At 54.7% G+C, this 22,599-nt stretch overlaps 4 protein-coding genes across 19 annotated transcripts in view; 3 read left to right on the forward strand and 1 right to left on the reverse strand.

The window, feature by feature from the left end:
- Positions 1–1,333: 1,333 nt before the first annotated feature.
- ITGB1BP2 (integrin subunit beta 1 binding protein 2) lies at positions 1,334–5,063 on the forward strand. Of its 2 annotated transcripts, XM_031944571.1 has the most exons (8): positions 1,334–2,072; positions 3,278–3,336; positions 3,453–3,523; positions 3,620–3,719; positions 3,962–4,075; positions 4,186–4,248; positions 4,485–4,726; positions 4,922–5,063. In XM_031944571.1, the coding sequence occupies exons 1-7, from the start codon at positions 1,868–1,870 to the stop codon at positions 4,713–4,715; spliced, it is 843 nt and encodes a 280-aa protein (XP_031800431.1). In that variant the 5' UTR covers positions 1,334–1,867; the 3' UTR covers positions 4,716–4,726; positions 4,922–5,063. The 2 variants fall into 2 exon arrangements, with proteins under 2 accessions (XP_031800431.1, XP_031800430.1); XM_031944570.1 differs by having other exon boundaries at positions 4,485–5,047.
- A 143-nt stretch (positions 5,064–5,206) lies between these two features.
- On the reverse strand, positions 5,207–10,103 carry LOC116420369 (formin-like protein 3). The gene is made up of 4 exons (XM_031945086.1): positions 10,041–10,103; positions 8,255–8,719; positions 5,996–7,987; positions 5,207–5,842 (listed from the first exon to the last, which is right to left on the reverse strand). Exons 1-3 carry the CDS (start codon positions 10,101–10,103, stop codon positions 7,016–7,018), a joined length of 1,500 nt encoding a protein of 499 aa, XP_031800946.1. The 3' UTR covers positions 5,207–5,842; positions 5,996–7,015.
- LOC100925648 (rho-related GTP-binding protein RhoG) lies at positions 8,153–18,364 on the forward strand. 11 transcript variants are annotated; one of them, XM_031944575.1, is made up of 6 exons: positions 8,321–8,376; positions 13,074–13,120; positions 13,256–13,348; positions 14,696–14,764; positions 15,303–15,371; positions 15,833–18,364. In XM_031944575.1, the coding sequence occupies exons 5-6, from the start codon at positions 15,364–15,366 to the stop codon at positions 16,428–16,430; spliced, it is 606 nt and encodes a 201-aa protein (XP_031800435.1). In that variant the 5' UTR covers positions 8,321–8,376; positions 13,074–13,120; positions 13,256–13,348; positions 14,696–14,764; positions 15,303–15,363; the 3' UTR covers positions 16,431–18,364. The 11 variants fall into 11 exon arrangements, 10 of the variants coding, with proteins under 10 accessions (XP_031800437.1, XP_031800433.1, XP_031800436.1 ...); XM_031944572.1 differs by having other exon boundaries at positions 8,326–8,376; positions 13,074–13,348; XM_031944574.1 differs by lacking the exon at positions 13,074–13,120 and having other exon boundaries at positions 8,339–8,376.
- A 2,274-nt stretch (positions 18,365–20,638) lies between these two features.
- Positions 20,639–22,599, forward strand: part of TAF1 (TATA-box binding protein associated factor 1) — a 39,421-nt gene continuing 37,460 nt past the window's right edge. For 2 of the 5 annotated variants that reach the window (XM_031944568.1, XM_031944565.1), the window contains exons 1-3: positions 20,643–21,153; positions 21,991–22,108; positions 22,211–22,327. In XM_031944568.1, coding sequence (XP_031800428.1) covers positions 20,884–21,153; positions 21,991–22,108; positions 22,211–22,327 — 505 coding nt within the window. In that variant the 5' untranslated portion in view covers positions 20,643–20,883. Of the gene's footprint in view, positions 21,154–21,990; positions 22,109–22,210; positions 22,328–22,599 lie in introns of all 5 variants that reach the window. The other 3 variants (XM_031944564.1, XM_031944566.1, XM_031944567.1) reach the window with 2 other exon arrangements.

The raw sequence follows: 22,599 nt of genomic DNA on the forward strand, positions 1-22,599 counted from the left end.
CCTTCTGTGTTGTCTCTTTTTGGGGGACAAGTATTTGGGATGGGGGAGCATGAGCAGGGGGAGGGGTGTGGGCACAATGAGTGGCGGGTGTACTGGGAAGGTTCGGGGAGGGAGCACACCTCGCCGTTTCTGCCTTAAGTCTGCCCCAACCCTGAAAACCAATTCCCTCCCTTCCGCCGAACCCCTCCAGTAACCCACAGGTAAGCATCTGGCCTCTGCCTGAGGGGTACCCAGTGGAACCCTGTGATCTGAATCCCTGGTGGAAGAGAAGATGCCCTAATCAGAAGCATTTGGAAGGCCTGGTGCTGCCCCCCAATGCCTGCCTCTCAAAAGTTTGAGGGCTTGGGGGTGGAGTCAAGCTGGCCTACATCCAACTCTCCCAGGAGTCTCTTTTCCTGGACTTAAGCCCTCCCCCTCGCAGTCCCTCTGCTGCCTCCATTGAGTGACAAGGCCACCTGCAGATCCTTGCCCAAATTAGGAGACGCCTCACTGCAGGCTAAAGATAGCCATTGGGCCTTCTGGGTGGCCATACCTCCCATTTTAGTAAGCTGCTCCCGGGTTAGGCTGAAAAGACTATTCTGCCACCACCACCACCACCCCTGCCATTTGCTCTCTTTAATAAAGGCTGAGGGGCCCGCCCTGCCCCTCCCAGGTGAGTCGGGGCTTGGGTGCTTTTGGGGAGGGGGTAGGATCTTGCTACTGAAGGGGTGGGGGGCCTGCCGAGGCCCTCCTGCCCCAGCTCCACCCCTAGGTCTGAAAACTAGGGTCTGAGCATGCAGTTGCTTCCAATGGAGGGTGTAGGGATGGCCTGGCCCCCTCCATACGATTTGTCTGTCTAAGTGCTTTGCCCATCACCCTGGGGTCCCATAAAGGGTGGCCGGAGGGATGAGGATGACTTGGGGCATGATTGGGGGGGGTGGGCTGGGGAAGAGTGTGGATCCTGAACAGAACTGGTTGAAGTTGGCCTTTCTTCTTAGGGTTGGTCCTTCCCCCAACGACCACAATTTCTAAGTTCTTAAACAGGAACCCATCCCCTCCCCTGTGGGTGCCCCATTTGGTCCTTAGGCAAGTCCCTGACACTATTACTCCCCCCTGGGCTGTACTCTGGGCCCCTGTGCCAAGAACCTAGGCTCTATCTGGAGGCCCTCCAGGGGCCCAAGGCCCGGGCCCTTGGATGGAGCCTCAGAAGGCCCTAAGTGAGGGAGGGAATAGGAAGGATGGGGTCGGGGTGGGCAGTGGGGAGAAAAAGTTTTTTTCCTCATGTTCCAGAGGCAAACCCAGGAGGGGGGGTGGTCTCGGGCATCGGGGAAGGAGGATGGGCGGAGTGGGGATCATAGGTGTTTTTTGTCTCATTTGATGGGATACCACTGAGGTAAAAGATGAGTGAGGCAGGGATTTGGTAAAGGGGGAAGGTAGGAAGGAAGGGAGAAGATGTGACCACAATCAAGAGTGAGGGTGGGGCCTGGCTTTCTAAAAGGTGGGATAAAGCTGAGCAGCTGAATTGATGGCTCCAGGAGGCCCTGCAAGAGGTCTGCCAGTGGGTGTCTGTCTAGGAAGGAGGGGCAGTGACGTCCCTTCCTAGTAGCATTTATATTTCACTTTAGAGTTGGCAAAGCACTTGGTGTCCCTCACAGCAAACTCTTTGAGTAGGTGCTATTCTTGTCCCCATTTTATAGCTAAGGAAACAGCCACAGAAATTAATGACTCATTGTTGGAGTAAGAGTAAGAAGATTGGGGTTCAGGTAACTGTCCTCCCACTGTGGACTAGTCCTTTAACTTCTGTGAGCTACGGTCTCCCTGTAAAAATGTGGATAAGAATACTTGAATTAACTAAGTAGGCCCGTGCTTTGTTAAATGCTGGGTGAGGATGAGCTTGCCAGGTACAGAATCATCGCTCCTGGCGTTGGAGGCTGTTGGATGTGGGATCCTGCTTTGGGCCTCAGGAGCTGAACTTGCTGTGCTCCACAGGGAAGAGCTGAACCTGTGCCTCCTGCCACTCAGCGTATCTCATGCCCTGGAGAGTGCCCTGGAACAGAAGGAGCTTGCATCAGAGGCCCCCGAGCCTGCAGCAGGTCAACAAGTCTCTAGTGTTTGTTAAATGTCTACCGTGGGCCAGGCACCGTGCTAAGTGCTGCCCTTACAAAGGAAGGCCGGCCGAGCCTTGTCCTCCAGGAGCTCCCAATTTAGTGGGCGGGTTAATGTGCCAACGGTGCCATAGGTGTACACGAACATAGGGATGTATATGAGAGAAGTAGGCCAGAGGGAGAAGCTCAAGGAAGGGATTAGCTGATAGCATCCGGGAAAGGCTTCTGGGAGAAGGCGGTCTTCAGCCAAGACCTGAAAGGAGCCAGTAGGTGAGGAGCATGGGAGAGGGCCAGTGAAAGCGCTCGGTCGAAGCAGCCATAATTGTACAAGGCTCATCAGGAAAATGCTCTTTTGGAAAGAGCCAATGGACGCCGTGCCAACCGAAGGAGATTTTTTCTTTCCTGTGTACCTGGCTAATATGGGGATTTATTTCTATTTGTAAAGGGGTTGGGAGGGGGGTATTTTTTCCTTCTCATTGGGTGTGGGGGGGAGGTAATTTGGAACTGAAAAATAGAGAAATGCACAGGCCCTAGATGGAGGGAGGGCAAGGGGGCGCTGTCCCTGGATCAAAGACTTGTAATATGTTGTGGAGAGACTTGAAAGGTGGAAGATGGCTAAGTAATGAAGGACATGAAAAGCTAGGAGATCTTCCTTTTGATCCTGGAGGTTGGTATTAAGGAGCCACTGGAGGTTATTGAATGGGGGTGGACTTTGTTGAGCAGGGAGGGATGGGTCAGACTTGTGTTCTAGGGAAAGCATCTTATTGGCTGAGTGGAGGATGGCCTGGCGGAAGGAGAGCTTGGAGGCAGGCAGACCCTCCCTCCAAAGCAGGCTGCTGCAATAGGCCAGGCCTAGGGTGATGAGGGCTCCCACTGGGGCGGCGCCGCCTCAGCAGGGAGGAAGAGACAGATGCGAAGATAGAACCGGCTGGACTAGGCTGTTATAATTGGCCATATCGGTCCTAATTGATTGGATATGGGAGCTGAGTGAGGATGACCAGATGGTGGGTGGGCCCTCAGCAGTCATGGCAAAATTAAGAAGAGCAGTGGCTTGAAGGAAAAAGGCAGCTTTTTCATCATGCACATGATGAGCTTAAAATATCTCCGGGACCTCCAGCCTAAGATGCGGAGGCGATTTCAAGGTGGGGAGAACTATTCTTGTTGACCCCCCCCCCCCCATCTCCTCTGCTTAGGACTTGGTGACGCTGTGGTCCAGCCTGGCTCTGTCTGCCGGAACCCCGCATGCGGTGCTGTAAGTAAAACCTGTCGAGATTTGGGGAGTGGTTGGGGATCACGTGAGGTACTCTTATGTGTCCCTTTATTCCCTCCCTGCCTTTCTGCCTCCTTCCCGTTCCCCCCCTCCCCCAGGTGTTCCAAGGCCCGGAGAGTGATGCCAGCCCCTGCAGTTTCCATCCTGGAGGGCCTCGATTCCATGAGGGGTAAGGAAAGGGGGTGGCATGGAACCGTATTTGTTTACAAGAAAAGAGATGGGGAAGTTGAGGTACGAGAAGGGCTTGATGGCCTTCCCACCGCAGGATGAAGTCTTGGAGCTGCTGTGGCATAACAACCGTGGATTTTAGCACGTTCTTGGCACAACCAGGATGCAGCCTTGGTAGACATCTCTGGCAGACGCAGGTGAGTCTGACCCCGGGGCTTCCATCTTGCCTGATCTCTGGGTCAGAACCTAGCCTACTTGAGGTCTTCCTTGCCTATCCCTTGCACTGTCATGGTGACGTGCTACTCCTCAGTGGTCCAGATGCCTTGCGATAGGAGGCAGGTACATTTCCTTGGGATTCTACCTGGTGCTCCAAGCATCAGGACCTACTGGATAACCAAGTGGCTTTGGAGGTCTCATGGGGCTCTTGTATTGCCCTCAGCAACGTGTCTCCTGCCGCCGTGACTGGCACCAGACGGCCTCTGTAGTGGTGGTGACCGTGTATGGCCAGCGACCGCTGCCTGCACTCAGCTGGGTCAAGGCCAGTCGGACCAAGGTGCGTGAGCAAACGGATAAGTTTGGGTTGGCCATGGATTGGCTCCTGCACCCGGGGAGGCCTGTCTCCCTCCCCTGCCCTTTCAGTCTAACATTTCCGTTCCCTTTCAGCTTCACATCCATATAGCTTTTGAGGGCAACCGGGTTTTCCAGGAACAAATGGAGCTGTGTGGGGTGAGTGGGGGTGGGGGAGAGGGTTTGGAGGAGTGGGATGGAAAGGTCACCTGTGATGGGGGCAGGCCTTCAGGCTTTGAGTGGCAAGGTCAAGGAACTCCTCTCGCCTCTGTCTTCCTTTCTCCCAGTTCATCCCTTTCTCTTGACTTGGGTGTAACCTCTTGTCCTTGACCCTTTCTTTTTCCTCACCTCTCTGTGTCATCTTCTCCTGAGTTCTTTCTCTCTCTCTTCCCCAGGTCATAACCGTGGAACAAAGCGCCGTCTCCCTCATGCCGTCTCGGGCTGAGATCTCCCTGACCAAGGCTGACCCAGGGCCTTGGGCCCACTTGGAGCAGCCGGGAACGGGGATGCCCATTGGGAAGGTTGGGGAGGACGTTGGGTCTGGGATGATTGGAGAGGAGCCGGAGGATTCAGATGATGATTTGAGCTGGACAGAGGAAGAGGAGGAAGAGGTTGAGGGAGAGTGACCCCTAGCTAGGTATTTTCACAGAATCTTTGAGGATCTTCCAGGATTTGGGAGTCGGGGTGTGGTCAGTTGCATGCTGTTCTTGGGAACCGGGCTAGGGGCTGGTGAAGAAAACATAAGAAGGATCCTTCCCCTGCTGGTCCTCCTGCTCAGACACATTTTGTGGTCCTCCGATCACGCAGCATCATCCTCTCGCTCTCTCCTCAGTTCAAGAACAACGTCTGGAGGCTTGTTTCCCTCTCTCAGTACCTGGTCTTAAGTCTTCCCTGCCTCTTCACATTCCCAACGAAAAACAACCCCCCGCCACCAAATAAAACCAGACCAATCCACACAGATATCCCACTGTCTCTGACATAAATCTGGAATTTATTTCATACAGGCCATGTGCCCAAACCTCTGCTGGCCTGGGTGAGGAGGGGGAAATCAGAAATATAAAAGAAACAGGAGACAGGGCCCTGTCAAAAGACAAAAACAGTAGTGGATACTCTCCAGAAAGGAGGTGGGTTAACATGGGTACCTGTACATGGCTGCAAAGGTTTGAGTGGAGAGAGAACTTAATGCCCCATGAGGATTTGGGGCTCTGTATCCAGGCCGCTCCTGCTTCTGCAGTCCTGGAACAGAGGGCAGAAATGCTGGAACAGTTTTGTGGCTCTGGAGCCTGAAATCTGGAACCAAGTATTTGGGACAAGATTCCATTTACTTCTCTAGAACCCTGGCCTTGTAGAAGGGAAACTCCTTGAGGAGCTTCAGGGACTTAGCCTAGCACCGTTGCCTGACTCTTACTGGGTGCTTGGTGGTTTGGAGTAAATTGAACTGGGAGTGATAGAGCTCAGAGTCTCAATCCAGGACTTTGTCTATTCTGAGCTCTTCTGGGATCATATTTTCTCCTTGAAACATGGGAACTCCAGAGAAACCACGATGGCGAGAGGACCAAATGTTCCTGTAAGGGCTCGGGTGGTGAGGGGGGGGGGGGGAGACTGGTTTTGCCTGCAGCTGGGACTGGGCTTTGGACCCAGTGCTGGAAGGGCCTCATCCTGCAGCCTTTGCAGTTCACTGAGCTCCTTCTGGGCTTGGGGCTTGTTTCCAGAGCTGCCTCTGCTCTCCAGTTGCAAGGAAATGGCTTGTAGGCTGGGAGGAGAGAATAGCAGTGATAGATGGTTAAGGGTTCCAAAGTGCTCCGGGTAGCATCTTGTCAGTTAATCCCCGGGGCCCCCTTGAAAATCAACGCTAAAGCTTTGATCCCAGTTTTATGGATCAGATTGAAACCAGGGAGTGACATACCTGTGGCCACAGGGTGAATGGGGGAGTCTCCCAGCTATAGGTTCGGCACTCTGGCCAACGCCTCTGGAAAGTGGGCACAGGAGACGGGATGGGCAGCGAGACTCCTTGACGATCTGAGAGTTGGGCTCGCCCACTGCCAGGTTCAGGCTGTGTGAAGTGGGGGTGGCTGCTAGGATCTGGCAAAATGAGCCGAGGCCTTGTAGCTCTCCAAGGTGGAGGGTAGATCCGGGTTGGTGTATGACTGGTACTGCCCCGATTTGGCTCACTTAGGAGCTGCGTCTGGCAAGGCTCTTCCAAAATTGCCCGCTTGCCCCTTCTCCATGCTGCCACTCTGGTGTCATGAAAAAGTAGGGAAGGGCAATAGCTCAGGGGCACTCCTAAGTACAGAAGAGAGGGGTGTGATGGTCACTTCTCTTCCCCATTCACTTTGGGTCTGGATTTGTTCCGGGATGGCCATATTGAGTGATGGGGTCAAACCATGAGCTTTACATGGATAAGATGGGGGCGGCCTGAGCAGCAACGATCCCTTCAGAAAGGGGTCCTGGTCACCTAACGGGGCTGGGGAATCTTGGATTACATTCAGCTTCCTTCTAGTGGAAGGTTTCTGCAGCATGTCCTTGGGGGGCCCCCTTCCTGGCCCTGAAAACTACTGCCTTCAAATTCTGGGCCTTTCAAGCTCCCATGGGCACCTTCCCTACCTGCTTCACACAGCTGCAGGCGGGCCCAGCACCCTACTCCCAGCTCCCTCAGCTCCCTGGGCAGGGCGGGGTGGCCCAATGGAAAGCCTAGGATCCGGCCGGGGAGCGGGAATGTCTCCCCGGGTCCCTGCAGCTGGCGTCATTAGGCACCGGCTTCCTGTTTTCATTTCTGTGCATAGGGTGGGGGGTGGGGGGGAGAGCCTGCGAGCAGGCTGGGATTGGATGGGTGTGCAGGACATGGTTCAGTTCTTTTCAGAAGAGTCTGCCTTTAGCTAGCTGGCCTTTTGGGCGTAGAGAAAAAAGTCCCAACGTGGAGAGGAGCTTAAGGTACCCTGCAGGCGCCCGACACAGAACTGCTGAGGGGAGCGGGTCCCCGGAAGTTTGCCCACTGCCCCCAGCCAGCAGCCGAGCAGATTCGGGGCCGACTCCCCTGCCTGCCAAGAAGGAGGGGCTGGGGGGGGGGTGTAGGGGGGGGGTTGGTCTTGCGTTTTAGGTGCAGTGGCCTTTGGACAAGTGAGCAGCCAGTCCCTGCCCCGGCCTCCCCAAGTCCCTCCGACCAAACCCCGGAGGGCCGGGTTTCTAGACTTCCCGATACCGGGAAGTATTGCCGGCAAGTGGCCGCGAGAAGCCTGTGGAGCTGCTTGAGAACAGGCGGCCCCCGGTGGGGGGCGCTCTCCCTGGCCCCCGAGAGCGGTTCATTTCGGGGGGGCGGCCGCAGGCTTGGGATCCTGGGCTTCAATCCTTTCGGAAGATTTTTGCAGCCTGGGAGTGATTTCTTGGGCCACATCTCTTGGCTCGGGCTCCCTCCCTCGGCCAATACGGGCCGGCCAGACCTCCCCGGGCGACCCTTTGAGGGAAGGAGTTGGCCGACGGCAGCGCACGAAATGGAAAGTTGTGCAAATTGAAAACAGCCCCTTGGCAAGGGCCACGATCGGGCGGGGAGGCCTAGCCCGGCAGCCCGTCTTGGGAAAGGCTCCGGGCGCTGGGGGCAGCTCGCGAGGAGCGGAGACAGTGAAAGGTTTCGGGCCGGGAAAGCTTTGGGGGTGGAGGGCGCGGGTGGGGGCCGCCCCTTTCCCGACCCCGCCCGCCACTGCGTGGAATCTTCCAGCTTGTTAGCGAGTGGCCGGCGCCCAGACGCCTCCAGCCGCAGGCCCGAGAGGGGCCCCTTGCCCGCGCTCGGGTGGCCCTGCACCTTGGGGCCGTGATCAGCCAGCGCGGAGGGGAAGGCGGCACCGAGTGCCAAGGAGACGGGCGCGGGCAACGAGCGGGCACTGCCGCCTCGATCACTCTTCCCCTAGAGGCCTAGGCAGCTAAGTGCCCCGGACGCCTGGTTTCCCTGGAAGGAGCCGGTCCCGAGAGCTGGAGCCTCTACCGCGGGCCTGCGGGAGAGGGGAGGGCTCGGAAAAGGGTCAGGCTCCTGGCCTGCTAGTCAGATTCGGAAAGGACACTTTGAGCCCCGGGGCCCAGCGGGGGTGGGGCCAGCCTGGGAGGGGCGGGGTGTGCCCCCCCCTCCCCGCGAGCTTTCCCAGGAGGTCACGGGGCCGCGGCTACGGGGAGGAGCCTGTGGGAGTTCCCGGATGTGCAGCTGGGGCGGCGGGCTGGCCGAGCCTGGGAAGTGGCCGCGAGGATTCAGGCGGCGGCGGCGGCGGCCGGCGGGCCAGGGGCCACGGGCCACGGGCCACGGTGAGAGGCCGCGGGAGAGGCCGGCCCGCCGATCGAGGCGGCCCGGGGAGCGGGAGGATGGGGTCCTCAATACGGGGGGGGGGGGGGGGCCGGGGGGGGTGAGGCGGGGCGCGCGGCCCCGCACGTGGGGCACCGGCCTGGACGGCGCTGGAGGGTGGGACGCGACGGGCCGAGCCGTGCAGGAGCTCCCCCGGGGTGCCCCCGGCGGCCCCGGGCGAAACCCCGGCTGGGAGCCGCCCGCCGCGCCCGCGGGATGCCGAGGCCGATGCCCGGATGCCGACGTTTGTTTTTCCGGGGGAGGGGCACAGTAACGGTGATTGCCCGCGGCCGGGGCGGGCCGAGGCTGGGGGGAGGGGCGGGGCGGGGCGGAGCCGCTGGCTCAGCTTTACGAAAATGGTGGCTTGGGAACCCTCGCCACCTGATCTTTGGCCTTGGGAAGGAGGACAGAGCGCACGCGTGTGCCGTCCTGGCCAGAGTGGGCCTCAGGGGGCCCGGAAGGAAGAAGGGACTGGGGGCTGCGAAGAGTCGGAGGCCAGTCCGGAATGGGGGGGGGGGGGGAAGGAGGTCTCCCAATAACATCCCAGGAAAGTTTGGGGGAGGAGGACGCAAAAAGTGAAAGCGCCTGCCCTTCCCCCATTCTTCTGCGTGGGAGATAGGGTGAGGAGGGACTCTGGAAACCCTGCCAGGCAGCGGGAGGGCGGGGGGAGGCGGCGACCGAGATGGCGGCCCCGAAGTGGAGAAAAGCACGGAAGGGAAGGGGTGCGAAAAGAGCTCCAGCTCCAGACGGGCTCGCCGGCTTTTTAATGCCAAGCCAGGGAGCTTGTTTCTTATTTTAGAGGCCAGAGGGAGGCCCCGAGGCTTCTCGAGAGGGCCAGTGACAGGCTTCAAGCCGCATCTAAGCTAGAGGGCTTTGGCAGCTGAGGGACAGACAGGAGGCAGTTCTGGCCTATTGCATTAATCCCTGGTGAGGGACTCTGGGAAGGTGGATAGAATGGGGCAGACGTTCTGGAGGTCAAAACAACCAGACTTGGCTGATACCTTTTCACCCCGTGTTGGATCCAAAGCAACAGCTGGCAGACAGAACAGGCTAAACAAATGGAGAAATGACCCCAGCTAAGACTAGACTTTGCCGTTGGTCCTAGTGCTTTGCTGAAGTTCTGTCTGAGACTTGAGACCTCATGGGTTCTATGTCCACTACACCTCTTATCCCCTTTCTATACCTCCCTAGCTCAGGCCCTCCTCAGTGACCTTTCCCATGAATGATGTGGCAGGAACCTCCCGGATTCTCTGCTCCTAGTCTCTTCCCACCTCAGCCCAGCTTTCACTTAGCTGCCAAATGAGTTTCTCGAGTGGAGGTTTGAACCTGTCACTCCCCTGCTCAAGAAGTTTCAGGGGCTCGTCAGCTTGGCATTTAAAACCTTTACCCCTTGGTTCAAGTTGACCTTGCTGACCTTGTTTGGGGCTCTCTGCATTTCAGCCACATGGGCCTAACTCCATATTATTTGAACTTGGCATGAGCTCTCCCTCAGCCATAGTGTGCATAGGTCCTGGAGGCCTTCTTACTACATCAATGAGGGGGGTCTCCCTTGAGAGTTCAAGAGCTGCCTCCTTTGCACAGCATTTCTCCCCTGGGGTGTGCTTTGCCTCAGGGGATCTCTTCTCACCCATTTGCCCAGTAGAGTTGTAAATTCTCCCAAGGGACTGAGCTCCTTATCTGCTGTGGCCATCCCTTTTTTTTTTTTTTTGGGTCTGCTCCAGTCATTAGAATACTTCCTAGGTGTTGTATAAACACTGGCTACTTGGACTTAGTTGGGTGGCTTGGGTAACTTGGTATTTATTGCTGGAGGAGCTCATCCCATAGAACCAGATTCAGGCTGTTGATAAGAGCTTGTCACAGGCCAGGTCCTTTACTAAGCACTGGAGATAGTAAGTTAAGGCTCTGCCCTCAAATCAATTCAGTCTAGTGGGAAGAGGCTTGAAGCTACTCAGCTATAACTCCACAGATCAGCCGCAGGCTGGACACATGGGAGGCCTTGGCATGAAGGGAGAGCAGGAAAGGCTTCTTGCACAACGGATGGTTGGAGCTGACACTTGAAACTAGCCAGGAAACCCTGGAGGCTTCCTGCGGGCTGAGGAGGGAGAACTTGAGGGACAGCCCAAGAAACTGCTTAAAGTCAGGAGGTGGAGTATCTTGTTCACGGAACTGCCAGGAAGCCAGCCAGTGTCCCTAAATCCAAGATTGTGTTGGTATGAGTAGGGAGTAGGGCTGGAAAGGTCGGGGGGCAAGGTAGGTTGTAAAGGGCTTTCCATGTTAAGCTGAGGGTTTTGTAGTTGATCTGGAGACTGTAGGGATCCATTGGCGTTTATTGGGGGGAGTGGGTGACTTGATCTAGCCTGTGGTGGTGGTTGAATGGAAGATGGATTGGAGAGGGGAGAGGGAGATTTTGCATTAGTGTAGAGCCAGACCTGCCCCAGTGGGGTGGCAGTGGCCCATGAGACATTGGGACCATATATGAGAGATGTTATGTAGGTAAAAGTAATGGGACTTGATGACAGATTTGGGAATATGGGGGAGGAAGAGCAAGGGCTCCACAGTGCTTTTTGAGATCTGGAGCCCAGAGGACCGAGAGAATAGAGGTACCATAGACAGGAAGAGGAGAGACTCGGAGGGGAGGGCTCAATGGGGATGAGTTAAGTGCAGCACATTCAGTTTAATAATGGCCCTTAGGCAGTTGGACATTTAATATGGGTGGAGGCTGGATTAATCATCAGCATAGAGTTGATAATTACATCTGTGGGAATCTGGTTAGATCACCAAGCAAAAGAAAGGGAGAAAAAGGCCCATCAGTCTCAACTGGTACAGCCTGTCTGGATCTAGCCAAAGAAAGTGAGAGGGGGCAGTCCTCCAGAGAGGAGCGGATGCAGGAGAGAGCTACTGTCCGTCAAACCCCAGAAGAAGGTGAGCAGCGACATCCACGGCCGCAGTTGAGTCAAGAAGGATGAGAAGAGGTTGGTCTGGTTAGCCATTGAGACAGAACTCATGGGTGATTTTGGAGACGGTCGTTTGAATGGAATGATCCGGGCCAGAGGCCAGCCTGGAGAATGTTGGAAAAGAAAGGAGGACGTTGATTGGAGACTGCCTTTTCAGGCAGCTGTTGAAGCTTCTCCAGAATCCTGCCCAGCCCATGAGCATCTCTCCTTTCTGACTCTGACCAGAGTTCCCCTTTTAAAAGCAGTTAAGACAGTTGGGCCTAAAATGGGAGGCTCGGAGAGATCTCTTCTAATAACTTGAATCAGTATACATTACTGATTACTTATACACATCAGTATACATCATGCCCATACATTTATGGGCAGGATGATCCAGAGGAGGCTGGGGTAGGAATTTTCCCCTTAAAGTTGGCAGAGTTCTATTGAGGGATGTCTCATCATCGCTTCAGCTGTGCTTTAAGGTGGGTTTTGTGACAAAGGTCAATCATACGCTCACATTTCACTTTGGCCACTCATGGGATGTTAGGGCTTCTCTGGGCTGCCTCAGTTTCCTCTGCTGTAAAATGAGGGGGTGGATCAGTTGACCTCTGAGGTCTCTTCCAGTTTTAAGTCTATGACTCTGCCATCTTAAGAGCTCAAGTGAGTGAATGAAGGAATCCTAAGTGTGAGTGTGGTAGGTGTGGGGGGTCCCTGTTGAAGCAGAGGCAGCTGCCTGACAATCTCTTCTTTCAGCTTCCTTTTTCCCCATCCCCTTTTGCCAGATCCAAGGACAACAGTTAGTTCCTTTTTTGACCATGGGGCAGTATGATGGCCCCTCAAGTCAGCTTGGCTCCTTCCCCTAATGCTTTATGGCAAATGAAAAGTTAGGGTACAATTCCCATCCTCCAGTCTCCAGTTAGGCAAATTCTGCGTGTTGAGGCCGAGGTTGAGCCCTCTGCTTTAATTTGGGCAAAAATGTTCATGCCTGATAACTGTTTGGACAAAGAGAGAAGCTGAATACACTACGGGCTCTGTTCACAGCCTGGCACGGGGAGAGGAGGGTGGGGAAGGAGCTGCCCTCAGCCCTTGGGGAGGGAGGTACCAATGGAGGGCCTCTGGCTGACTCTTGGGTCTGCCTTGATTTCTCTCTTTGCCCCAGCTCGGGCCTACTTTATTTTTAGCCTTTGCCCTGCCTCCATTCTTGAGGTGTGTCCCCCCCCCCCCCCCCCCCTTCTCCTCATCTGAGGACCTTTGCTTCAGGCAGTCCCTTTGATTGATTCCAAGGACAGGTTTCCATTTATGGAAAGTGGCAGGGCTAGTTTTCTGTGGCCCCCCTCCCCCCCCCAGGATGGGAGCAGAAGATTCCCATTAAACCTGAAAAGCATTTTAAGAACATGTTTATACAATAGAGAAATGTTTTCATAGAAATGCCTGCCTCAGTTGTGCATGTAAACTGTAGTCCCGGGTCTCTAGAATAAGGCACCTGCTGCCGTGCTGGCGCTGCCATATTGCTGGAGGGTTTGCAAAGCATTTTATGAATATGATCTCGTTTGATCCCTGGGAAGCAGGTGCTTTTATGGCCCCCATGTTGCAGATTAAGGCCCAGATGGGTTAAGTGGCTCACCCTGGGTCACCCAGCTGGGAAGTATCTGAGGCTGAATTTGAACTCAGGGCTTCTTGACAAGAGGTGGTGCCCCTTCACTGACCTAAGTACTGTTCCTCTTAAGGTTACCTTGCCCGTGAACCCCTACGCTGCTGCACTTCAGTAGCCAAGGTGAGCCAAGGTGGCCGTCATAGGGAGAGCATTTGGGGATGGAACTTCTAAGGGCTGCTGTGGAGAGCTCTCCTTGAGAATTACTAGATTTTGCACCTGGGTTATCTTCTTGGACAAAGAGGCTTCCCTTTGCAGGGTGGGAGCAGAATCCCGAGGCTCCGAATATAGCGACCGGCTATCTGGAAGAGGATGGGAAGAGTGCAAAGACTGACCGACCTCAGAGAGGAGGTAGAGGCATTCTCCACATGGGCACCACTGGCGGGCCAGGACCAAAGGCCTCTCGGCACCCTCTGCACCCGGCCACTTCAGCCCCCACCCTTCCTTTCGACGCAGTCGGGGCCTCCTTCCCCCGGACCTCATTGTCTGGCTCAGCGGTCCCCAGTCCAGCCCCTTCCTGGCCTCACACTTGGAGAAAGGGGGAGGCGGGAGCCGAGCGGGGATTATGACCACTTCAGAATGCTTTCCACACTTGAGAAATTACCGTTCCCTCTCGAAACACAAGCCTCCTTTTTAGTGCATTCATCTGGTTTACCGACCCCAGTATTCTGCTGTCCATTCAGACTCATAGTAGACCTATGAGGGTTTTTCCCCATAAAGCTTCGAGGGGAAACAAATGGGAATTTCCTTTATGACTTTAGTTGGACTTTTTCCCATCAGTTGCATCTGAAAGGGGCAGAGGGAGGTCCCCTTCTGGCTTTGGGGAATACATGGGATTTCTACCAGCTTTGTCATTTCAATGAGGTTTAATAGACCTGACCTTTTCAAGGCTGCAGTGTGATCTGCCCCCTAAGGTGAAGGAAAGACTGCTAAAAAATAGACTTGTCAGCCCACTCCTCCGCCTGCTTTCCTGTGTCAAGAGCCCTTGACTTCCTGATCATCCTAGAGGCCCAGCTCCTCTCGTTTTACAGATGAGGAAACCAAGGTCCAGGATCCAGAGTGCTCATTAGCCATCGGCTCTCCCCGAGTCCCCTCTTGGGCCTTCTCCTCTTGACTGGGGATGTCATTCACACCCACGGTTTGGCCACTCGTCTCTGTGAAGAGGAGAACTTGCCATCTCTGTATCCAGCACTTCTCCTGGACTCTCTGGAACTCCAGCCTGCATGCCAAATCAGGCATTTCCATGCACACCCCGCCCCCCCCCCCCCGCCAGGCGGAGGCCCCCCCCCCCCCCCCCGCGCCCGACAATTCTTTCCCCCTTCACTACACTCTTGGGTAGCACCTCTCTGTTCTTGACCTCCGAGACATCCTCACCTTGCCTCGCTCTGGTCCCTAACTCTCCAGTCAGCCTCCATCAGCCTGGTCACTGCTGATTTCTCCCTATTTCAGGTCCACCCCCATCCGGCGGTCTGAAGAGCTCCTGCCAAGCTTAGTGGAAGAGAGACCTGTCGCCATCTTTTGCCAGTCTGCCCTACCCCCCCCCCCCCCCCCCCCCCCCCCCCCCCCCGCTGCCCCAGGTCTGGCCATACCCTTCCCTTCTCATTCTCCCCAGGGGACTTAACTTAGTCCTTTGAGGCTTCTCCCAAAGGCCTCAGGCCCGGCTGCTTCTCAATCAGCTTTGTGTTTGCTGTTCTCTAGGTGGTGGGTTTCCCTGGAGGATCAAGCTGCTTGAGCTGCTCTGTTTTGGGACCAGGCTTTGAACACCGAGTAGGTGCTTACTAAATGTCTGTTAGGCCTTGATCTGGACCTGCTAGCCTAGAAATGTGAGGAAAGTGCATGCATCTTAAGGTGTGGGTATCATGTGGAGGCACCTAAACAGGAGAGTCAGAAATCTTGCTTCTTCCCGTGAATCAGTTTTCTCAGGAACGGAGGCTTAGCCTGTGGCTAAGCTGCACTGTACTGGCGATTTTCTGGGGAGGGGAGAAGAAACAGCCGGTCTGTTCAATAGCTTGGAGGTGGGGGTGGGGATGGGAAGAGGGACTTCCATGACCCCCCACATTTCTACGTGAAGGCTTTGTCATTTGTGAGGGATGCAAGTTCCTTTTGCTGAGTTTGTAACAAAGATTGGGAGTGAGTGTTGTCTTTCCTTCCATTTCATCCCGAGGAAGGCAAAGACTAAGATTTAGAGCTGAGGGACTCCTCGGAGGTTTTTTTTGCTAAAGGGGGAGCTGAGGCCCAGGGAACCAAAGTGACCTTAGTCACACAGCGGCAGTCGCCGTTCAGTGCTCGTTCTGTTATTCCATAGGGCTTTGCTCTCTGCCTGACTCCAGTGGAACAACAGGGAGTGTCGGTCTCCTCCTATTTCCATGACTGAGTATGTTACGGGGCTTTTTTTTTGCTGAGGCAATTGGGGTTAAGCGACGCCCGTGGTCACACAGCCAGGAAGTGTCAAGTGTCTGAGACCAGATTTGAACTCGGGTCCTCCTGACTTCAGAGCTGGTGCTCTATCCGCTGCGCCACCTAGCTGCCCCTTAGAGGGCTTCTTAAATTTTTCTACTCAAGACCCCTTTTCGCCCAAGACACTTTGATGTGACTTAGGTATGTTAGGTATTAAAAATAAGTCAAAATAAAACATTTACTGATAGCAAATCATAATTTCATGACCTTCACCTCCACATAATTTCATGAGCAGCCGGTACGCCACAGGCTAATTTCATAACCCCCAGTTATAAGAGCCCACATGGGGAGTTGTAAGAAGCTGGGTGTTAAGAGAAGCCCTGCTCCCTGAGGTGACCGGGCCTCAGCTGACCCTTCTTGCCTTTCTCTCATGCACAGGACCGTGGAGGGAGGAGGAAGGATGCAGACAATCAAGTGTGTGGTGGTTGGGGATGGGGCTGTGGGCAAGACGTGCCTTCTTATTAGCTACACGACCAACGCCTTTCCCGAGGAGTACATCCCCACCGTCTTCGACAATTACAGTGCCCAGATGTCCGTGGACGGCCGGACGGTCAGCCTGAATCTGTGGGACACGGCCGGCCAAGAGGAGTACGACCGGCTCCGGACCCTGTCCTACCCTCAGACCAATGTCTTTGTCATCTGCTTCTCCATTGGCAGCCCTTCCTCCTATGCCAATGTGCGGCACAAGTGGCATCCGGAGGTCTCCCATCATTGCCCCAATGTGCCTATCCTGCTTGTGGGCACCAAAAAGGACCTGCGAAATGACCTCGCGACCTTGAAGAGACTGAAGGAGCAGAGCCTGTCGCCTACTACTCCTCAGCAAGGGACCTCCCTGGCCAAGCAAGTGGGCGCTGTTAAGTATCTCGAGTGCTCGGCCCTGATGCAGGATGGGGTCGGTGAGGTGTTCGCGGAGGCTGTGAGAGCTGTGCTATACCCGGTCACCAAGAAGAACACAAAGAAATGCATCCTCTTGTAGCTCCAGCAACAGCGCCTGGGCACCAGTGGCCAGCCGGCGCCGTGGGCCTCCTCTGCCGGGAACCCTTCTGTCGCCCCCAGTCCTGAGGGTATTTGGGACTGGGCCTGATGAGGAAGTGGGGAACAGGGCTGGGCGGGACTGCCTGCTCCTTGGTGCTGAGCATTGGGCTTTGTGGGGCAGGTGTGGTTGCATGAAGTTGTTGCCTTAAGTTTTTCTTTTCTTTCTTTGGATGTACCAATTTTGGAAAGTTTGTTTGTTTCTTGTTTGTTTCCCAGATGTTCCTTACGCTTAGCCCTGTCCCTCTCCTGCCTGTGCCCTTCCCACCTCTCTCCCAAGATGAGGTGTTTACTTCGGCAAGGTCTATGAGAAACGGGGGGCCTCCTAGTGAGGCCAGCGGGGCGGAAGGAGCTGGGGGCCTCTTGGATCTCCCTTGGTTTCCCACCGAGCCTTCCTTGGCCCCGGGCCTCAGGTGACATGGCCCCGATGAAATGCTTCATAAATGCAAAGATTAATGGAGGCCATGGTGCTTTGGGGATAGGCTCTGGTGGCAGTGCAGGCCTCGTGGTATCCTCCATTTCATTACTCTTTTCTACCCAGAAAGGGAAACCACATGACACAGGACAGACTTTAGCATCCTTCTTACCACTAACATTAAGGAGATTCTTTGTCTCTTCTTCAGGGCTGAACTCGGAGACTCCTTGATTGGTGGGACAGTTTTCTTATCTCTATGCCTGCCCTGTGAGGCTTAGGGCTTTTTAGGAGCTCGAGGCTGGGGTTGTGTCCGTCCTTCCCCTGTTTTTCCCCCCCTTCACCCCCATTCCCTCCCCGATTGAGGGACCTCCCCCTCTTGATTGGCCCAAACAATTCAGCTATTCCTCCATTCTCTCCATCTGAGTTTATGGGATTTTGTGATTCCCCAGAAGGAAAAAGAAAACCCCTCTACTCTTGATTTGGGAGGGACAGCCAGATGTAGCACTGACTTCCCCACATACCCCACTTTTAAAAATTATACTGAGGCTGGTGGGAATCTGGGAAATGGTATTAAATGGATCTCTTGTGTCTCCTTTCCTCTTCCTTCAGTGAATAAGATGTGCCTTTTGTGATCTCAACATTCCCAATCCTAGATGGTGGATTTTGGCCTGGGTATATTTAGAGGGAGCCTTCTAGAGGACTAGGAACTCTGGGTAGAAGCAAATATTAGGGCTTGGTGTAGGGAATCTGCACCATCCTTTCCTCTTCACCCTAAACTAATTTCTCCTCTTTATCATGTGCCATAAGATCAGGAGATGAAACTCATCAGGCTTCATAGACACTTTATCCCCAGCTGCAGACAAGTGCTTACTGGTGCTTCCATATAGCTCGGCACCATTGGACTGAACCCAGGAAAGAAAGGCCCAGAAAATATCCTACTGTCCATGTATCAGCTTCTAACTGCCATTTTCATGCCATATCTATTTCCCCATGTGTCAAGCACGGTGGTCGTAGCCCAAGGGGTGGGGGGAAGGCTGCCTCTCTTGGTAGAGGCAGCATCTTAACTAACATACATTAGCACTTTGGGGGGAAAAAAAGCCCTGCTTTAATGAGGGGAGTGTGTGGTCCTCAAGAGCCAGCCACTTCAGGGCCTATGATACCAGTTGTTCGGATGTTTGCCCACCATCGGCCAGATGAGATCTCAGAGGTGCATTATGGCTATCCCGATGGCTCAAGCTCGTGGTACTCTTTGAGGGCTTTGTCACGGTCTCCAAATTGCCCAATCGTTAGCAAATTCATCAAATTGAAAAACTGGCAATTCAATTTTATTTGCAGTTCCAAATTCTCTCCCCCATTGAGAAGGCAAGGAAAATAGAACCCATTACAAACATGTCTAGGCAGACAAAACACCTTTCCACTGTAGCCAGGCTCTCCTCCCATGCCTCCCCCCCCCCCCCCCCCCCCCCCCCCCCCAAAAAAAAAAAGGCTAAGAAAAGAGAAGAAAATATACCTCAATCTACTCCCGAGTCTACCCTCTGTCTGTCAGGAGGTGGATGGCAAGTTTCATTATGAATGCCAAGAATTGTTGTGGGTCGTTGTGGTGCCAAGCATTCCTGCCTTTCACAGTTGATTTTCTTTACAACATTGTGACTACTTTGTAGACTGTACTGGGTCGACCCACTTTTCTCTGAGTTGAGTTCGTGCAAGGCTTCCCAGTTTTTTCTCCCAACAGAGGGACATCCTCAGACTGAGGAATTTGTTTTCTTCCAGGGAAATATTTTGTCCCGTATATGGAGATATCTGGCTTGAGAGGTTACTTGCTGAATGCTCTTTTGCCAGTGAGGTCAAAGGATTGGTCCTGACTTATTTGCTAGGGCCAGTTTGCTGGGGTGGGGTGGGGTAATTGATAGGAACAGAGTACTGAGACAACTGCAACTCTCTTGAGTGGATTTTAATCCTACGGTGCCTTCCTTCCTGTCCTCACACTCTTTCAATTTGGGTATTGTTTGGGCAAACTTTGGTTTCCCCTGAAAATGAATTTAGCCCATCTCTGGCAGAGCAGGGAATCGCCTCTGCCCGTGGCTGATGGGATGTGGTACTGTAACATACACTGGTAACTTGATCTGTATACTTAAATGGATTTTGTATGAAAACTAATATGCTAGAGTCACTTGTAAATTATTCATAATTAAATGGTGATAAAGCTTTGCTGATTTTCCCCAGGCCTCTGCATTGTTATTGTCTCAACCTTAGGATTCCCCTTGCAAAGGTTTCTTCCTACTTCCTACCTGGGTAGGAGTTTCCTTTTTCTCCATTTTATACGTGTAGCTATTTAGAAATATAAAATTTCCCCTAAGGTTTTGGTACCTTCTCTCATCATCATCATTGTCTGGAATGAAATTATGGATTATTTGTGTGATTTGTTGTTCCACCGAATCAATCTTTAGAATTAGAATTCAGAATCTTTAGAATTTCCACTTGGATTTTAGTCTCTTTTTTCCCCTGGCCCGCCCTTGAATGTCATTATCATTGCATTGTGGTCGGAAGTGGAAGCATTTACTTTTTCTGCTGCTCCCCAAGTTCCAAACCCCCAATTTGTGAATACCCTACAAGTATAATCGACCGGTTGCACATTCCCCCCCATAGCCCTAATTTTTCCAGCCCTTCCCTTTTGCACAGCAACCCGGTGGATTTCATCCATCCGCGTGTCTTTTCCTTTTTCCTTAAGGGAACACCTACTTTTGTTCTTGCTCATCGATGACATCAGTCAGTTTCCACTCTGGCAACCTTAGTCACATAGATAGCGAGTCCCCTTTACCCTCCAATCTTTCTCCCACTCCCAGGTACCACTACACAGAAGGAAAAAGTGGTTGCTTTCTGAGCTAACTCGGGCGGACCCACATCCAAATCGACCCCGTTTATTTCCTTTGACTCGCTTCGATGCATCCGTGTCAGGAAACCGCGGTTCATCCGCCCCCTTCTGTGCCAAGAAGGACGCGCTCAGGGGTCTCAGTTACTGACGTTTACGGAGGCTAGACAAAGCAACGGTTAAGGTGGGCTCGGAAGCCCCTCCCTGCTATCGTGCGGTTAAGCCGCAAGCCCGGCGCTTCTCCTCCCGCCCCCCTAATTCCGTGGCTGTGCTGTCTGGCTTCCGTAGCGCGCTGCTCGGGCGCCTGCCTGCCAGCTCAGGGTACTTTGGGGAGGCAGGCTGCCAGGCTTAGCCAGGGGCACTGGGAGGTGAAGAGGGTGCGTGCTACCGGCTGCCCCGTGGTTCTCGATACAAATGTAGCCATTCCTATCGGGCTAAGGAGAAGGACTCTTGGCCTGGGCACTAGCAGGCGAGGGCGGCGGCGGCGGCGGTAGCCGCCTAGAAAACTGAGCCAGCTGGCTGCCGCCGCCCCTGCCTCAGTTTCCTACCACCCTCCACCCCTCCTCCTCCTCCTCCCCCTCCTCCTCCAGGCAACCACGAGGCTGGAGGCCCGCCGCCCCCGCCGGCCTTTATTCCTCGGCTTACGCTGATAACCACGGGACGCCCCCCCCCAGAGACTAGTGGAACACCAGGGGTCAGGGGAACCGCGGCCACAGAGCCGGGTGAGCCGAGACCACGTGACGGCACACCCTACACGTGACCCGGAGACGCCCTTCCCCCCCTTTCCCCCTCCCATTGGAGGTCTCTAGAGCGGCTGCGCGAAGCGCGGCTGGGCGGGGCCAAACTAGCAGGGCGGGGCGGGGCGGGGCCAAACTCCGGGCGCGTCAAATCAGTTGGCGCCGAGAGGGCCCGTGGAGCGGAGGCTAGAATCGCGCGGCGGGCCGCCTGAAGGCTCGCTCCGCCCTCCGCGGCCTACCTGGGGCTTTTCCGGTGTGCCCCTCGACCCTCCCGAACTTCCGGAGGGAGGGGCCGCCGGGAGACCGGCGCGCGCCTTGTCTCTGTGTGTCCGGCGCGTGTGGTAACCGGCTGCTTCCCGGTCTGAGAGGAGGCATCATGTCGGACTCGGACAGCGACGAGGACTCGGCCGGCGGCAGCAGCAGCGGCGGCGGCGGCGGGAATTGTGGTAGCGGCAGCGGCGGCGGCGGCAGCGGCAGCAGCAGCTCTAGTGGCGGCGGCAATGGGGGCGCCAGCGGCGACGGCGGGAATGGGGACGCCGGCGGCGGCGGCGGCGGCGGCGGCGGGGGGCCCTTCTCCTTAGCCGGCTTTCTCTTTGGCAATATCAATGAAGCCGGGCAGCTAGAAGGGGACAGCATACTGGATAAGGTGAGCACGCGGGCCGGCAGCTCTGCCCCTCCACCTGCCGAGCCCCGCCCCTCCCCCCCACCGCCTCTGCCCTCCCGGCCCCCTACCGCCGGCTCCCTCTCTCCCTCTCCGAGCCTCGCTTTTCTCGGCTGTCAAAGGGAGGCTTGGGACTGGGCTGGGGGAACGAGCAGTCGAGCCTCCTCTTAGCCTCCCATTTGGAATCCGAAGAAGCGTTTGAGTCGGGACCTCCCCCCTCTGCCCCAGACCGCAACGGCTCTCGAATGTTCCCGGGAGAGCTCTGTCCGTTTTCTGGAGCTTTCCATGAAGGAACCCTTTCTAGACCCCCCCTTCCCGCCAAGTGTTCGCTTCTGGGACAAGGTTCTCACCTGCCTTTTGTCACACCCCAGAGAAATCTCCCTCAAATGAAAGGTTTTCCTCGACCTTCTGTTATCATGGAAAGTCACTTCTTAGCATTCCCTGCTCGATTTATAAACCGCCCCGCCATTCCATTGGCCGCCTTCTAAACGAAATCATTCCCATTTCTCGAATGAACTTTCTTGGAGGGTGCCCGGCCTCTTTCCCTTTACTTATTTTGGTCCTCACTCCGTTTTGAATTCTTTGCGTTTTTTTCCCCTGATTAGAGCGTGGTCATAGTATCTTTAAGGAGGGCCTGCCTAAGGGAGAATAGGATCCAAAGATGATTTCCCAGCCCCCCTAGAGGTCCATTCCTTTAGCAGGTCCAAAGTATCTTGTTGATTTAAGGCTATGTTTTGTGCTGGAGTAGGAAAGGCAGCTGAAAATATAGGAGAGTGGTATCTTAATTAGGGGTCCTCAACTCTGCCTGGTCTCATTTTTCAGGAGTCTAAGAAGCATTTGGCAGGTCTTGGGGCTTTGGGTCTTGGCAGTTTGATCACTGAAATCACTGCAAGTGAAGAGGAATTATCTGGAACTGATGGCGTCTTTGTGGATGAAGAAGGTGAAATTGAGCTCTTGGGCATTTGGGATTGATGTGGCGATAGGAATGATGGGGGAATCGGGGTTGCTTCTTCCTGTGATCTCTTTTTTTTCCCTCTTCTAGGTTGGGTTAAGAGCACCGAAGATGCCGTAGACTATTCTGACATCACTGAGGTGGCAGAAGATGAAAGCCGAAGATATCATCAAGTCATGAGCAGCTTGCAACCAACCTGTCCTACAGGTGATTCATGGGAAGCTGTCAGCACTCTTGGTGGTCAGTCGTTGCCCCAGCTTTTGGGCCCAGTTACCGCCATGGCCCTTGGGCCCTGGGCCACAGGTGTGCCTGTCTACCTTCCTCAGCTTAGCTCCAAGCAGTCTCCAGCCAGCCTGATGGTCACTATGGCACCAGATGGGAAGTATTTAATTCTTCATTTCGTTAAGTTGTGGATACACTGTTGCTGTTTGATAACTGCCCAGCAAAGATGGGCAGTAATCTCTTGTATCTTATCAGCA

The sequence above is a fragment of the Sarcophilus harrisii genome, chromosome X (assembly GCF_902635505.1).
Source record: "Sarcophilus harrisii chromosome X, mSarHar1.11, whole genome shotgun sequence".
Classification (NCBI taxonomy): domain Eukaryota; kingdom Metazoa; phylum Chordata; class Mammalia; order Dasyuromorphia; family Dasyuridae; genus Sarcophilus; species Sarcophilus harrisii.

Bases quoted from the DNA above. Each gene is read 5' to 3' on its own strand.
- ITGB1BP2 (XM_031944571.1), top strand. From the start codon at position 1,868: ATGAGCTTGCCAGGTACAGAATCATCGCTCCTGGCGTTGGAGGCTGTT. The intron at 3,337-3,452 runs GTAAGTAAAACC...CCCCTCCCCCAG, and splicing joins GGAACCCCGCATGCGGTGCT to GTGTTCCAAGGCCCGGAGAG. The intron at 3,524-3,619 runs GTAAGGAAAGGG...TTCCCACCGCAG, and splicing joins GGGCCTCGATTCCATGAGGG to GATGAAGTCTTGGAGCTGCT.
- LOC116420369 (XM_031945086.1), bottom strand. From the start codon at position 10,103: ATGGCCACAGCAGATAAGGAGCTCAGTCCCTTGGGAGAATTTACAACT. The intron at 8,720-10,040 runs GTGAGAAGAGAT...CCCTCCCCCCAG, and splicing joins CAACTCTACTGGGCAAATGG to CCTCGGCCCGCCCCGGCCGC. The intron at 7,988-8,254 runs GCTCCTCCCCGT...CTAGGCCTCTAG, and splicing joins ACATCCGGGAACTCCCACAG to GGGAAGAGTGATCGAGGCGG.